We start from the raw sequence: 17,734 nt of genomic DNA on the forward strand, positions 1-17,734 counted from the left end.
CACACGAAAGACACAGATGTGAATATACACACGCACCTACTGATCCTTTGGGACAGGGGACAGCAGCAGGCAGGTTGAATTTTGTTCTGGGCCACCAGATTGCTGATGTTATGGTCTTTGGACAACCATCATAGATTACTAAGAAAAGCGGGTGAAGAAATGATTAACAAATATGGAATGAACAAGGGATTAATGGTTGGATGGATGGGTATGGTTTTTACCTTCACAGCCTGTTTGTGTGACCTCAGCAAATGGATTGTCACACATGTTACACTTTCTGCCAATCACGCCGGGTTGGCACTGGCACTGGCCGCTCTCAGGGTCACATGACCTTGAGAAGGAGCCCACTGGGTAGCAGTCACATGGCAGGCAGATGTCACTGCCCCGCTGTCGGTAATGAAACTCCTGACACGCACAAAAACATCCATAACTTATGCATTTACAAAACAAACTGATAAAAATCACAAAGCATAGTGATTGTAACATAGCTAAAATAATAAACAAAATTCCTTCATATTTTTCAAAAGCCTGATTAGATTTTGTGTGTTCATGTTTTCCTTTGGGATTGGAACCTAAAAAAAAAACTAAAAAAAGCCATTTTTATAGCTGTAGTTGTCCAAATGATGATCCCAATTTAAAGATGTGATGCTTGGGTAGGCATTTCAGGTTTGCATCTGTAATGCAACATTTCCAATTACTTTTCTCACTCATTTCCCCTTTTTATTTCTGTACTCTATATACTATCTATTAGTATGTTCTTTAAAAATAAAACATCAAATAAAGTAAAGCTGGAAATGTGCCTATTAAATGTAAAATGTGTGTTTAAAAATGCATTTTAGATTCACCACAGGCTTTTCTTGAGAAACTCGTTTTTTACTCCCCAAACCTTTGAGAAGGTCAAGAACATGAAGTTTTCTCTGAGGAGCATAACACTCAGCAAGTTTATGAAGCTGCTGGTTGTTGGAACAGCTTTTACTGTGACTGCTGATACTGAGACAGTATGGCGGTGTTCCTATGGAATGTATAGAGTAGACTTGTGCTTGTCTTGTCTTATATTACAGGAACCTTCTAAGAGGGTTTAGGTATCTAAGCTTGTAGACATCTTTTCTTACATTGCCACAGCTCACACCAAATACTGATTCAACACTGAAAATTATAACACATTTCTGAGTTCCAAGTCAGCATATTAAGAGTGATTTCTCATGGATCATGTAACACTGAAGACTGAAGTAAAGGCTTTCAAAAATTCAGATTTGCCATGACAGAAATCAATTAAATTTCAAAATATGCAATATAAATAAAATATAAAATCCTTTGGTCAACTAAATGCAGCCTTGGTGAGCATAAGAGATGTTTTTCAAAATCTTCCCAATTCCACACTTTTAAACGGTAACATATAATATGAATCTGTGATCTTTTTTTTTATTATTACTTTTTGGATGACCTATTCATTTAACACACAGTATAACAATGTGTGTGTACCTTGCAGTGGCAGTGTCCAGTGGTCTTATTGCAGTCGGTGTCAAAGCCTTTACTGGCTTCACAGTGACAGGGCCCACATGTCGGACTGCCCCACCAACCCCGAGGACATTGATGCTCGACCCTAAACACACACACACACACACACACAGTTAGATTTGATCAAATACCTATGTATCTAGGGCAGATTTGACATAGAGAGCGAGACAGCGCGACATAGAGAGATAGATGGAGCCAACAGATAAAAGGGAGCAGATGAGATTGCCGCTCTTGTAAAGGATTTGGCTGAGCGTGTGTGTGTTTGAGGTAGGGGTTGAATTAGGGTCACATGAGTCACAGTCTGTCTGTAAACTTAAGTCTACTTTCATCCGTTCAAAGCCAGCAAACCTTAAACACATGCACACATGCAGCTAAGCAGAACAAATGCATGATTAACATGAACACAAACTTATTCGCCATACACATCCAGCCTTTCGAATAAGCTTGAACATTGGATTAGTGTGACAGAAAACTCTCACACATGCACACAAATTCAGCTGTAAATCTGAATGCATCCAAAGTCTTTGTCCATCTCTCACTGATTATCACACTGGTACATTTGCTTGTCAACTTATTAGAGATTATTGTCGGAATAAGAGTAACTGGGATACAGGACAAATTAGGTATTCAGCGGAAATCCCTTTTTTCTGTATTTTTGTCTTGTTTCCCAACAAAAACTGCACAATTGATTTTTTCTTGAAAAACTAAATTGTGTAAGATAAAAATACTTTTTTTGCACCATATTTGCACCATATTCGAATTAGAATAGATATCTGATTAAAACAAGGGGGAAATATATAAATACATTTTCCAAAATTTATCTTCTTCCAAGTATGTTTAGATATTGCTACTGAGCAGGACAAAAACAATATTTACAAAAATGTGCATGTAATGATTCAGTAGTGATGTGCGTGTGCATTTGTGCTCATGTTATTGTGCATACAAGTGGTGTGTGTGAAGGTGTACCTGTGTTGACAGTACTGTCCGTAGTGATTGTCCTCACAGTCACAAATATATCCATGTGAGGAGCTGGGCTTCCTGTGACACTTTGCTTGATTTTCACATGGGTTCAGCTGACATGCATCCATACAGCTTTTACCATAGAATCCTGTATATGAAAAATGTAAATGGTAAGACACAATTTTTATTTTTTTCATGTTAAAGTACTTTCTCAGGCATTAATAGGTTTATTTCACTGAAAAGTATAAACACTGTGACTGCTATCTCAGAGCTGGCTCAACCAATGATGTGTTTGGGGCGGGGCTATCTGTTTGACCGACCAATGGCAGATAGAGGGAGTGTACTGGGAGCAGTCAGAAAGACTTTAAAAGTTTCATTCTATCTTGAAAATCTAGTTTTCTGTGACTTAAAAAAAAAGAATAATAATAATAATACAACTTTATGACCGATCACATGAATTCAGTCTTGACACTCTGAATGACATGTTTCCATGCGAACTGTGAACAGTTTTGTGAACTTGTATATTGGATATGACAGCAAATCCTCCATTTGTTATTAATTTCAAGTGGCGTAAAAAAAACTGCCTGTTTAAAGCGTCAAAAGGCTAAATAAAACATAACTAACATGGATCTCAGGGAAAAAAGTATGCATTAAAAATGTATGTTAAAATGGAATTCATTCTAGAAAATAAAGGAAAAAATACACACGCCCCAATTAAAATCATAACTGAAAATATAATTGATGGGAAAAACATCACACACCTCACATACATATTTACTGAATTTAAGGAACTGAAAGTATGCCACTCTCTATTCAAAACAACCAACAAAACAGCATAGCCTTGATCTCTCCTTAACTAGAGTCATATAGAAAAGCCTCCACATGTACAGTATGATGATTAACCAAAAAACAAATTAACCCCCTTTCTCACTCTCGCTCTTTTAGCAGGGAGATGTTTGAACTACTGTGCAAAAGTGTGTGCAAAACCTATTAAGATGAATGAAAAAAGCTCACTAATCAGAAATGCAATGAAGGAATACAATACTCTGCTCTTCTGATGAAGCCTTCCACTGCTTTGAATGGTACAGAAGTCACTACAAGATTACCATAAAGTCCTCAGAAAAAAGCAACTTTATTCAACACACTTAGAACTAGCAGGCTACAGTACTGAGACTTATTAAAACTGTTAAATTATGCATGCGAATCTAACAAACAACAAGAAGGGGAGAGATATTTCTCTTCTCAAATTTAGGCACTCTTAGCACTCTGGGTGTGAGGGAGAGAGAGAGAGAGAGAGAGAGAGAGAGATGTTGTACATGTGGGTTTACTCTACCATGCGGAGGTCTGAGAAATTAATTCAGAGTTTATGAGGGGAGTCTTTGATTTCTCTTTTTGCACAGTATTAATAACACTGAGCTGATGCAACTGTAACAGCATGATAATGAAGTGAACGAGTCTGTATCTTCATTTAGATGTGATGGGAGCTCTTATTAACACAAGCACTTGTAAATGTATATCATGTACTCTGTTTGGGTGAACTGTCAGACTGTTGATTATAAATACACATATATACTGTACAGACGTCTGACACCACACTTAAAAATACATGTGGGATTCAATAACCAATTTAGAAATAAGTAACATTTTAGTATACTGAATGTTTTTAAAAAAGAAAGGAGAAAGTAGAAATTTGTGCTTGAAGTTATGAGTAACTTGTAAAGTTCATGCAGCTCGAGTGCTCCTGTCAATTAATCAAAAGAGAAACACCTAATACTAAAATGTTCAGTTCAACTTTTCAATAAATATATAAATTTTAATTAAAAATGACATTAAATTAGAAGATAGATCATCATTACTGGTCTTTAACTTTTGGACCCTTATTGTATGTAAATTAAACATTTTAATTCTGTCCATTTTGTATCCAGTGATCATAATCCACATCTTACCTGGTTCACAAACACAGGAGTGGCGATCCCATTCATCGGTGCATTGGCTACGGGCGGGACAAGGGGAGGAGTTACACAGGCTGCCAACATTACAGCCAGTCTCAGCCTTGATGGTTCTGGAAGGGCGGGGCAATGCAGGGGAATCAGGACGCACCCCCAGACGAACCCCCTGAGGACACATAACAGAAGATAAAGCACACAGATATAAGTAAGCATCCCAATCAATGATAAATAAATTTGATCAAAATGAATGAATTATAATACAATTAAAATTACAATATTATTAAAAATTAATAATAATAAAATTAATGTAATTTTTTTCTAATAAATTAAATGTAAATTATGATAAAAATATAAAAGATAATTTACTTGGCAAACATTTTGCTGACTGCACATTTGAAGGAACTTTTATATTATGTCTGTTCTCTAAGTTCTCGTTAATTATTCAACTAATTGGCTGCTTGTTAAAATCTAATGACACCATTAGGAATTCATAACTACTAATAATTCATACATTGAAAATTGTGGTGAGCACAGTTGAGATCATAACAGGTTTTATAAAAAGAGAATGCAAAAATGACTGAAGGTTACAAAGAAGCACCTGAATGCAGCCACGTATCCCATTTTGCACTTCTCCTGACCCTAAAACTCCTCCCACATGCAGGTGCTTCACCTTTACACCATTAATCTCATTCCCAACGATGACTGTTCCCTGTTACAGAGAGAGATTTGAATAGAGGTAGAGAAAGAGATGTAGAGAAGGTGATGTTATATTAGTCCATAGTGTTTAATCACTAGACCTGTGCTGTGATTATAACAGTCAGTCAGCGACATAATAGGGGTTAAAGGACCACTTATGTGAGAGTGTTTGTCTGTACCTGATACAGTCCAAAGTCCAGTCGGACTGTAGCAATGTATCGAGTCTCTCTGTCACTCCTGACATCACGGAGCTCGAGCTGTAGGTCATGCCAGCGTCCATCACACACCTGAACCTGATCCAGTCTCAACCTGACTGGCTGAGTCGAACCCCGTGCCACAGAAAACACCAACTGACCCGAAACCACCTGGAATCACACACATACAAATCAGGGTTTATAATAATTAACTATTACTCAAATTCATTTATTGTTGGCATAGGATATCTGAGCTATACTTGATCATCTAATCATCTGGAACCTTTGGAGTTTGGTGCATGATTGTCTACTTCAAAATGCTATAGGAAGTCAAGCTAGCTTTATGTAATTAACACTGTGCTGAAAATGTTTGTTTCCGACTCCAAAACAGAACATGTTTTCCTTTCATCCAGCTCTTAATGATTTCAGACACTTCTTGGAATATCTGAAGGCAAACAAGCCCAGTTTTTCCACCGATTAGATTTTCTAATATAAAAAAACCGTTATGGCAATTTTACAGTAAATCTTGACTTTAAATTAAATAAAATGTAAATTAAAAAAATTAAAATGTAAATACATTTAAATCAAATTTAAATTCTATGTTAAAGTAAACTTAAATGTAGAACTTAATTAATTATTAGTTATTATTATTAATTTTATAATAATTATTATTAATTTTGCTATGGTGGCCAAACATTTTACCTGACTGGCTCCAGAAAACTAACTAATAAATAAATCAGTACATGAAAGAACGTCTAATAATTCAAAATGTCAATTTGAAATCATTTTTATCAGTAATCAGATTAAACAGACAACAAATATGACAGAGCTGAACTTTTTCTAGTAGTTTTCTTTTCCTTTCTGTGTGCATTACTGTATGTTACATGTCACTCAGTGTGTTTGTCAGTGTGTGTACCTGAAAGATCAAGTTGGTGTATTGTCCAGCTTGAGCCTGCAGGAGAACTCCCTCTTTTGATCTGGTGCGGAACACCAGCCCCATGTACCAGGGTGTAGTGATGGTGACTTCATTCTTCAGGTCCCACCACAGCGCACTGTTTCCAAGGAAACGATGAGGGTGTGACATCACTGTGAAAGATCCATTACAACACCACAATCATTACTGGCATTCTGATTTAATATTCACTTAAAGATCAACAGAGAAATATTTGATGTATTTATGTGTTTTGTATATTTATGTGGGTCTCACCTAAGCTGCAGTCCTTTCCTCCAAATCCAACAGGACAATCACAGGAGTACGTTTCCCAGCTCTCCCTACATGTGCCGCCATTCTGGCATGGGTTTGATTTACAGAAAGGCAGTTTGGCACTGCAACCTAATACAGACACAGAGCATTACCTCACAGCTGCTGCAGCCAATCACAGAAACATCACAATCAGTGTAATAATAAGGCAAAATAACCACAAATGCCCACAAAGTTCTACAATACCACTCAAAATGTTCACCATTTATTTGATACTGTAAAAATAGTAAAACTGTGAACTATCTTTAGCATTTAAGATTTAAATGTTTTTATATGTAATTTATTAATGTGATGGCAAAGCTGAATTTTCAGCTGCCATTACTCCAGGTTTCAGTGAAACATGATTAATCATTCTATTTTTTTTTACAGTGTTACTTTTGATTAATGACTTGATTAATTTCTATCAAACCAAAAATTCTTACTTCAAACTTTTAAACGGTAGTGTGTGTTGACATCATGAGAGTTAATCACAAATACAGAACGTCACTATCATCACACTGTAAACAATCACACACACCAGGTAAAGTGCCATTATTAGCGATGAATCCTGCCATGTCCACTGGTCTGTTATCAATATGCAGGTCTTTCATGCAGCCAATAAATTCTCTTGTACTAAACGGGAAATTCTCAGGCAGGTTAGGAACTCCACCCAAAAACAACGGGCCAGTCAGATCCAAAGACCTGTGAGTAAAAAAAAAAATACAGGAGAGAATGAGAAAGATGATACATGTGTGTTCTTCTGAGCAAAACCAACACTTTTTTGGTGTGTGCACTCACTTTTTGCTGCTGGTCTGTCTTCCCTGTGCGGCACAGCTGTAGTTGCCAAGTTGAGCACCAAACCTCAGAGAAACGGCTGTGTCACAGTCATCTACACTCAAGACAGCCACCTTCTCATCAGACGGACCCTGAACATCACCGCTCACACTACGCTTTGGCTAGATACAAGCACAAACGAGTCCTCATAAGCAAGATGACACATACTGAATACACAATAACAACTAACAAAAAACTCCTTAAGTATCTAGGAGCTATAGTTTATAGAGGAATAATTAACAAGTCTATAATATCAGAGGAATAGTTAACAATTTAGGAGGCAAACTTCTTCAGAGGAGCTTCTCACCTTGTTGTAGTAGTGGATGTGAACGGTGTGCCAGTTGCCGTCACTCACTCCACCAGGCAGGTATGGACTCACCTGAGTAGACGACTCACCTGTGCAAGTCACACCATATCAAAATTACCCATTTCATATTATATTATAATCCCATATATGGTCCAGAATTTATTTGAACTCTCTGAACACACCAATCCCTCCCCCACCCTTTGTTTTTGTTTTTACCTGTGGAGTATTTAAGAACCATTTGTCCATCAAGTATCTCCAAAGCAAGGAAGTCATGCTTCTCATTAAACCGACCGTTGTAGAAGAGCAAACCATTACTTTCCAATGTGGCAAACCTACAAAACACATTCAATGCTCATCAAAGTTCTGGAATGACTTAGTATAGGTCCATTTAGAGTATATAATGTGATGTCCGCAAAACTGAGAAGAGTACACTCAGCATAAAATGATCTCTAAAGTAATCCCACTCGATATCTAGACAACACAGGAAGTTTTCATGGCAGTGGTTTAGCAAACAATATCCATTAAATCTTTCAAAGTAAAAAAGTATGCACATTTATAGTAATATTGGTGGGTTCTTATATGTTTACTTCACATTCCTGCAGAGAAAGTTATTGAAAGTCAGAATAATAATTTTTCTTTTTGCTACATAAATATATAGCTGGCACGTCCTCTCTGGAGAGCTAACAGGTTTACATATCTTTACACTTTTAACATCTTTTAGTTTGGTCAAGACAAAACACTGACAAGTGAGAGAGATGGCCCTTGTTTATGCTCTACTGAGCAAAGACTTTTAGATTCAAGAGAGTTTTTTATAGAACATGGTCAGTCTCTAAATTGCACACTGTAGCACAATGGTTATCTTTCGGTGCAGAGAGGCGAGATTTTAACAGAGAGAAGGAGAAGGATTTCATATTCTGGCGTGTCTAGGGAGATGAGAGAAGGTTGTGCCCTTTCTGGATGTGTTGACATTTGACCATGTTAATAAATAAAATAGCTATGTTTTAGCCACTCTGGAGACTACAACAAACAACCGTTATATTACCTCTGTGCCCCAGCAGCCAAACCCTGACCAATCGCATCAAAGACATGACCAGAAATAGCACTCACAAGGGGAAGGAAACAAAACTAAACAGGGTGAAAGAAGAGAGAGATAGTGCTAAAGAGCTTTTCTTATGAGAGCGTATGAAAGCGAGAGAAGAGAATATAAGAAACAGATCACGAAGGAGAAAATAAGATTTATATTTACATATATATCATATTTAAAAGTGTGAGAAAGAGTGGTAAGGTTTTATGCTATTGCTATTTTAAAATAATTTCTCCTATCTGAAAAATGTCCATGTGTGTACTCACGAGAGAGAGATGGAGAGGTGGAATCGCTGACGGAGCCCCCTGAACATCATGAATGATTTTGGCGGAAAGGATCTGGTGGTGACAGAGCAATACGGCTTCTCATAACCTCCTGCAGGACACTCACACCTGAATCCTCCTCCGGAGAGCTCACGACATGTACCGCCGTTATGACAAATGCCTGCCACACACTGGCCACCACGCCGGTCAAACTCACAACGCTCGCCTGAGACAGACAAAGAAAACAGGAAATATAAAATACACACACATGCACCCGTTGACACACACTTATTCAGTTCAATCTTACTCCATTTAAATGTTTAACTGTAATTATGTCTTTTTAAAGAAAACTACAAAAGAATAAAAATAAAAAACTCATTAAATAATAACATTGTTAAAGTTGGCATTAAACTGAAATCTATGGAATCTTCTGATCTTATACTTCTTAAATCATTTAGTTTGCAAGCTCACAGTCAGATATTATTTTATTCAGACCGCAATCAAATTATTTTAAAGGTTGAAAAGTATAAGTTACTAAATGTGACAAAACCATCAACAAGAATTTAAATCAAACTGGCAAACATTCTAAAATGCAACCTAATAAGTATTCATGCCCTAGCCTAGTGCATGCTGGGAATATGGAATGAATAGGACCAAATCCCATAACCATTTTTTTCAAAGTTCTATTTTTACTTGATACAAGAATCATTTCACACAGCATTATGTAGAATATTAAGAGCTGAACATTAATGATTGTGACTATTTTATCAGTCTGTAAGACACATTTGGATATAATTCCTATAAATTCTTCCATTGACTTATCAGCAGGGGTCTATCTTACGCACACACATACTTTGTTAGCGATGTGTAGAAGTTCTTTAAAAACATGTAGACGGCAATGTCCCAATGGACCCATAACAGACACACAAACACACATGCACACTACATAATGCAGCTTGTTGTTTGGGTTTTGAAGCATCAGCAGATCCTGCCCTTAGGCTTTATGATGCAGAGCCAAATGTGAACCAGATTCTGGCACTGTAATGTTTCAGCATTGTGTTGGTGAGCCTCTGGCAACGGTTAAATAAAGCACATTAATGTGCATGCATGTACAGACCTCTGGCACAGACACACATGTAGACATCTCCGTCTCCCTTTAATGGGAGTGTGAAAATACTGCCTTTAAAAGCACTTCAAACTTTGACCCACCACAGAAATGCACACACATACAGCAAAATGTCTGAGGACACACAAATGGATAGAAACATACCAAAGGCAAAAAAAAAAAAAAACAATAAAAACCCCTAATGTTTACAAGATAACTGCTCAAAAAAACCAGTACCTGCTCACTGCAAACCAGCTACAGACATACACACACACACACACACACACACACACACCAAAACCCTCAAGACACATGGAACTTTATCCTACTGGCTACTTGCATATTCAACAAGAGGTATTAGCATATTCATCATAGCTTACAAACATATCACCCGCAAAGGGAAAAGGATTTTAGCACACATTCCAAACTGAATATTCAAAAGCCATATAAAATAAGCTGCTAAAGTCAAAAAAATAAAAATATATAAGCAGGTCACAGGCCTCTGAATACCAACTGAACTGATTTTTTCTGACTAACTTAAATCATACTTTTTTTAAACAGGAAGAAAGTTCTTCATAAGGAATAACTAATGGCTAAAATAACTAAAGATAAATTAATTTACTGAATTCTAAAGAAGCATTAAATCTGACAAACGTTCCCTTGAGCTAAGGACAGATATTACTTCATTACAATTTAACTAAACCCATTAGACTTAGTCAACTAATACCTTAATGAGAACTAAAACTAAACTAAAATAATTGAAATGTCTAAAATATGACTGAAACTAAATGACATTTAAGTCTAAATTAAAACTAAATGAAAATGTGCTGTCTAAGTGAACACTGCTAGCAGCAATCCAACATTCCCTAGAAACTGAATAATTCTCTTGACAAACTTTTTATCTAAGAATAAGAATAAGAAAATCAGAATGTATTTATATTCTGCATAATTACATAGTTTCTTGACAGTAGTGGTGTTGACTGTATAACAGTGTTCTGATATTGCAAGATGTATCATTTGAATTGAATTAAACAGCTTTTAGAGTGTTTTATTATTTAACATGTCTTATAATCCCTTTTCAAAGTGAATGCCCCCGGCTCTAGTTAAACCACATGGACTGTCTGACATGAACACAAGCAATTCTGAGAAAACATTTCACACTGACTGCTCCTGCTCACAGAGCCCTTACTGACACACAATCAGAGACCTAAAGCAATTTCTGTAAACTCCTCAACCAGAACTGCCAGAAAAACACACACAAACAACTTGAACATAAACATAACGTGTTCAAACTCAAAAATACAAACACTCTCTCTGTGTTCAATAAGGTATAAAGTACTCATCCTAAAGTCCAAGAACAAACCGAGAAAAATAGAACTGTGTTCACATATCCACAACAAAATACAAGTGATGGCACACAGAGATATTCACCTACATACTGTATACACCAAAAGCATTCAAGCGCAGTTTTCTCTACTTGGACAAAAGTTGAGCTTTTAGTTAAACACATGCTCTCCAATACACAAACACACATCACACACTGACTCTAAATCACTTCAAATCCAGCAGGGAAAGGCTTTAAAACCCTCTCTGCCTATCTTTAGTCTCTTGATACTATTGTCCTTTTATATTTATGTCAGGTGTTTGCTCTCTCTCTCTTTTCTCCAGCTGTACACTTCCTGACTTACTATTAAAAGCACTTCTCCTTCTTTCTTCCCCTCTCTTTCCTACCCGTTTCGCTCTCCTCCCCTGTACCTATCCACTCCATCCCCTCAGATTATTTGGTAATGTATTCTCTCCCCTTCGTTCAAATGATGTTTAATTCATCAAAGCTATTCTTCTCCTCTTGGGCTAAACCACCCTCTCTACCCAACCCCCATCCCACACATGGTACAGCCCTCAGGGGATCCTGCATCTGCCCCTGCATTCCTCCTTCCGTTGGATTTCTTTTTCCCTTTCAATTTCTCTCATGCTACAGCGTTTGTATTACTAAGAGTTGCTCATACACAGAAAAACAAACTGGTTAGCGGTTGTTCTTTACCACCAGACACCACTGTCAGGTTTTTAGCATCAGATGGTGCGCCCACAGACTGCTCACAGCTCTTTCACTGGCCATCTGATGCATATTTCACAGAAAACTGGCATCGTTCCATCGACAAGCAGCTGTATAATTTTAATATAAAGTGCTTTTTTGAAATGACTAGTTGCTGGATTTGTAAACACTGACACTCGTGGCCAGGGCTGGGTTGAAATATCGATTTTCCTATTTATCGTGATATTGCTTTAATAGATTTCAATGCTGAGTCTTAAATTCCCAAGATTGATTGCTCACACCATGACTATTTATTTTTTTAGCAAGTCTATTTATAGGGAAGTCTATGTATTTTACCTGTATTTGCAGTCCAATTGTATGGAGGACTGGGAAGGATAATTTAGAAATTAAGAAATAAGCGATCAAATTGATCATTTAAACATAATAATAAATTATTATAATTTGTATTATTATTTATGCAATAAGTATCATTATAGTGTATGCAATGTTTTAAATAGTAGATAAAAAATTAATTGATAAATAATGTTTAAACTGCCATTTGTCCATTTGCTGATTGGTTTTCTTTGTTGTTTTGTCAAATGCTTTGCTTTATCCATTTGCCAATCAAGTAAAAAAAAAATTGCCATCATGGGGGCAGCCAAGCAACTTTTGACACATGCCACTCAATTTTTTATAATTTTATACATAGTTATCTTGTTAGCATTCCACTGTACCACCCACAGTACACTGCATTTGGAAAGCTGAGAGTGGAATGATTGGGATTAAATTTTGATTTAAATTATGCAAAACATTTTAAGATACAATCAGCACAGCAGTAACAATCAGTGTCTTTGTCAGACCGCCAACAAGGCTTCATGCTGTGATCCCATTGTGTTTTCTAGCTAATAGCTCCCAGATATAGTCATCTGCAGGCAACTGTTTACAAAAAAGGCAGAATGTTTGGGAAGTTCTATTATTCAATACCAGAAAGACTTACAGTTACACTCTAAGGTGTCCTAGGTGTCCTTAACAGATCAGACCTCAGAGTTTCACCTTTCAAAAGAGACCAAAACCATGCACATACTCCAAAAGGTTAAAGAACAGCATGCAATTTACTTTGGGTATGTCTTTTTATGCATTTTAGGTAAATTTACAGGAATAAAAAGGGGTTAAAAAAGTCTATATATATATATATATATATATATATATCCTTTTTGTTTTCATACATAAACAAAATTGACATTAAAACTGAAGCCTTCAAAAAGTTATCAAAAATGAATCCAATCAAATTCGGAATGGAATACAGTTTGTGAATTAGAATCTAATTGGATTGGGAATCTGTGCCTATAATTCATGGATCCTCAAATCTTCCCCACGAGATCCACTTTCCTGTACAGTTTAGCTCTAAGCCTGATCAAACACACCTGAACATTCTAATCAACATCTTCAGGATCATTAGAAAATCACAGGTAGGTGAGTTTGATCAAGGTTGGAGCTAAACTCTGTAGCGCAATGGCCCTCCAGGACAAGATTTGAGGAACCCTGCTATATCCAGTCCAGTTCCTAGCATTAGCAATCTTTGAAAGATACTCTATGCTTTCCTGTGTAACCACACAAGAAACATCAAATGCCAAGGGTTGTTGGGTTTGTTGGATCAGTCTGCCAACCTCTCTGTTGCTGCCTGTTGGGCTGCATGAACATGATCGCTTTTATTTTCATCATTCTACTGTACATCCAACAGCCAACTTTAGTACACATTTGACATGTTGCTGTTTGTCTTGGCAGTGTGAACCAATTCTTAGCCAGAATAAACTGCAAAGTACACCAGACGTTCTTTTGCAAGTCCTTGCAAGACTTTACAACATCTAGAAAGACACAATAACACACTCTTACTAAAATACATAATCACCCTCTCACCTGTGTAATCCTCTCGGCAGATGCAGGTGTAACCTCCCTCTCTGCGAGCGCACACTCCTCCGTTCATGCATGGGTTTGAGTAACACAGGTTAATTTCAATCTCGCAGTAATCTCCCGTAAATCCGGCAGGGCAGCGGCAGCGCAGTCCTGTGATGGGATGTATGGGCCGGAACAGTGTGGATGGGGAGACGATAAAGGGAGCAGAGCTGTTGAAGCGGAGAACGCTGATGCACTTCATGTAGTTCTGACATGGCTCACGTAAACACACATTATCATCAAAAGGGAGGACCTGCCGGAATACAAGGTACAGCATTATAGAAGTGTGAGTGTGTCTGTACATTTGTGTGTGGTCTCACCACAAAAAATTATGGAGGACTAGAAGACCACTTTTATTTAGTTCACATTTAAAACTTTAGCCAAGCTGTGTTTTAAAGGGCCATGTCTTAAAATTCATCTGCACGTTCATTGGCTGGTTCAATGCTCCTATTCTATCAGCTTAGTCAAATCCATTTGTAAATGCAAAAAAAAAGGTCATTTAGTTTTGCATTTCAATTTTTTAATTTCTAATCGATATTCGAATGATCTTTACAAGGCAGCTGTTTCACCTCCATATGCGCGAGTGCGTTGAGTCTAGGTCTGTTGAGGTACAGCTGCTCCTCCAGAGCCTCCGATGGGAAAAACTGCCCTCCTGGCAATGCAGCGGAGAAACTAACGTTGAGCACCTTTCCTGCATCTGCATCCGGCTGCACGTTAAACACAAACACATCTTCAGGAGAGACTGAAAGCACTGCTGACACCCCTTCCAGGAAGTGAGTGAGCAGCGGGGACAGGAAGTGCTCCTGGGACATGTTCTGGAGTCGCACAGTGATGCTGCTGCTGAGCATCTCCTCCGTAATGATGAGAACCCGCAACACACACTGAGCGCTGACGCTGTGAATGCCATCTGAGAAACAGACAGAGACAAAGGAAGATGAAGTGAGTTTGAGAGCAATAATAAACTTGAAAACAAGCCTTGTCTTGTATCAAAGTATGTGTAATAGAAGTTTGTCAAAATCGCTTTAGTTTAGCAGTGAGAGTTGTATTACTTCAGAGGTCCATCTCAACATGCCACTGAGTCAGGTTTGGTGTCAGTACAGCTTGTGATATCATCTACAGCTCACTGACTGTGAAATTAGCAACATGCTGCAGAGTGAATCATGTATGTACATCAAATGCACACATACTTTATGCTCATACACACACAGAGGCATACAGTACATACAACTTCAGAAATACACACAGAAAATTTAGAGCTGAAAAGACAGAGGGATAAAGGAAAAGATTCAAGGGTTTCGGTAACTGAGCAGATATTGGGTAGGTGAACCTAATGAAAACATGTCCAGGTGACATTTCACCACAAAATAAAAAGATGGAGGAAGACGTTTTGTATAAAAAAAAAACTAAGTGGATTGTAAAACTTTTTTCATGACGTTGTTGTGAACCAACACACTACCTATTGATCAGAACTTTTGCATTCCGAGCATTTTTTTTTCTTACTAAATGGTGATTTTCATAAAATGCTTACCAGTGTAAAGGTATGTTCACATTTACTATTGTACAGTGAAAATTCTCAGGCAAAATTCAGTCATTTCAATAGGAATCCATGCAATCAAAAAAATCTAAAATTTGAGTATAAGCAAAACATTTCCCCACACAGATTTTAAATCGGATTTGGGTTTTTCCATACAAATTCGCTGCATTGACCAACTGAAAACTGCTTGGTTTGACAGTGACTTCTTTATGAGTGGTGCTCATAGACTGTATAAAAATAGGGTGGTGCTTTGCGCATTATTACAATATACTGAGTGCGGGCAATGGACTGTTTTTGTCATCAAAACTTTGCTAATATAACTGCACTTTAAATAGATAGCCCATCCGAAAATGAAAATTCTGTCGTCATTTACTCCCCTTCATGCCGTTCCAAAACTGTATGACTTTCTTTCTTCTGTGGAACACAAATTAAGATATTTTGAAAACCGTTGGTAACCAAACATTTTCAGTTCCCATTGATTTCCATTGTATGGACAAAAAATATAATGGAAGTCAAGGGAAACCGAAACTGTTTGGTTACCAAGATTCTTCAAAATATCTTTTTGTGTTCAGCAGAAGAAAGGAATGGATACAAGTTTGGAACGGCATAGGGGTGAGTAAATGATGAAAGAATTGAAAGTGTTTTTCTTAAACGCTTTATTTGCTACAACAGAATATTTTTGAATTAGCATAAATTAAAGGCAAATACTATTATGATGCATAAATTACATAAAAAAAAAGCTTTATTGTTGCCATTGTTGAGCTGGGGAAAATATGTTGTATCATAAGAATCTGAATGGCCTAAAAACCGGCCTTGTTTTTCCTTTGAGAAGGTAAAAGATTTCCTTTTTAGTGTAAAATATAACCTAGACAACTTCTTGGCAAGCCTATTGACATGCAGCTGTATACATTCATACGCTCTTAAAAATAAAGGTGTTTCAAGATGCCATACAAGAACCTTTTTGTCTAAATGGCTCCATAAAGAACCTTTAACATCTGAAGCACCTTTCTGTTTAACAAAAGGTTCTTTGTTGGCGAAAGATGGTTCTTCAGATTATAAAAAGGTAAGAAAGAGATGGTTCTTTATAGAACCAAAAATGGTTCTTCTATGGCATGTCTTGAAGAACCTTTTGAATCACCTTTATTTTTAAGAGTGTATATGTTTGGGTATAAATATTCCAGCCACTGGCTCTGAATTGGGACCATTTACCACTTTTTGGGCTTTTTGAGTTTAAAAATACACACCATGGCACAATCATCATTAATAAAGTGATCACTGAAGCATGCAGGAATTCTGTTTCTGTTTGAAGATCTTTGATTTTCCAGTACCACTAACACCAGTCCAAGCAATTCTGAATCATGTTATTCAGCCATGCTGTTTTTACAACACTGATGACATTTTCACATTTGCCTTTCCATTTTCGAAAATGATTTTCTCCTGCATACATTAAAAATGTTTTGGCTATAAAGTGCATGAACACAGTCTTGGCAGCAAGTCACTCTAAAATCGATTTAAATTGAGTGCAAGAAAATGACACACAGAAGAGGAAATGATTCAGCAGACAGTGAGCAGGAGAGCGAGATGCAGTGAGGCTGCTGGAGGCTGGTAAGGAGGAGTCAGGGATGTGAAAGAATAAAAGCACAGAAGATAAAATGAATGGGGGAGGGGAGAAAGAGAAACATTAGATCATAATGTCATCCCCTTAAAAGTCACGCCTTTCTTACTGATAAGCAGTTCTTATAAAATATACCATCCATCCCCCACTTGTCTCTCGCACACACAGACAGAAACAAGACATTTTTTTAGACTCAACCACACCTGCCATTTTTATCCATTCACTGAAAAATGATGGTGACAATGTATATTCGTGCTTATAACTTAATATTTCATGATGTATCGCTTACATACTTTACCAAAATGTGCTTTTTAAATGAAACTGTACTAATAATCACGATAATAACACAGTAGGTAAAATAGATAACCACATTATGTTCATCGTAAGTGGTCAGTTCATAAAACAAGGACATTGTCAAATATCAGCCAAATGCATGGACAATAATGTATA

General features: G+C 37.1%; 1 protein-coding gene across 3 annotated transcripts in view; it reads right to left on the bottom strand.

Moving 5' to 3' along the window:
• The window catches only part of LOC132114531 (cadherin EGF LAG seven-pass G-type receptor 3-like), a 40,829-nt gene that overhangs the window by 12,327 nt on the left and 10,768 nt on the right, over window positions 1–17,734 (bottom strand). For all 3 annotated transcript variants that reach the window (XM_059522690.1, XM_059522691.1, XM_059522692.1), the window contains exons 2-17: window positions 14,705–15,042; window positions 14,100–14,388; window positions 9,049–9,271; window positions 7,915–8,030; window positions 7,699–7,787; window positions 7,356–7,513; window positions 7,096–7,259; window positions 6,525–6,650; window positions 6,234–6,403; window positions 5,303–5,488; window positions 5,026–5,136; window positions 4,425–4,593; window positions 2,485–2,626; window positions 1,483–1,603; window positions 222–405; window positions 37–138 (exon numbers count right to left, since the gene is read on the bottom strand). In XM_059522690.1, the coding sequence (XP_059378673.1) occupies window positions 37–138; window positions 222–405; window positions 1,483–1,603; window positions 2,485–2,626; window positions 4,425–4,593; window positions 5,026–5,136; window positions 5,303–5,488; window positions 6,234–6,403; window positions 6,525–6,650; window positions 7,096–7,259; window positions 7,356–7,513; window positions 7,699–7,787; window positions 7,915–8,030; window positions 9,049–9,271; window positions 14,100–14,388; window positions 14,705–15,042 (2,688 nt within the window). The remainder of the gene's footprint in view (window positions 1–36; window positions 139–221; window positions 406–1,482; window positions 1,604–2,484; window positions 2,627–4,424; window positions 4,594–5,025; window positions 5,137–5,302; window positions 5,489–6,233; window positions 6,404–6,524; window positions 6,651–7,095; window positions 7,260–7,355; window positions 7,514–7,698; window positions 7,788–7,914; window positions 8,031–9,048; window positions 9,272–14,099; window positions 14,389–14,704; window positions 15,043–17,734) is intronic.

The sequence above is a fragment of the Carassius carassius genome, chromosome 34, assembly GCF_963082965.1.
Source record: "Carassius carassius chromosome 34, fCarCar2.1, whole genome shotgun sequence".
NCBI classification, from domain to species: Eukaryota; Metazoa; Chordata; class Actinopteri; order Cypriniformes; family Cyprinidae; genus Carassius; species Carassius carassius.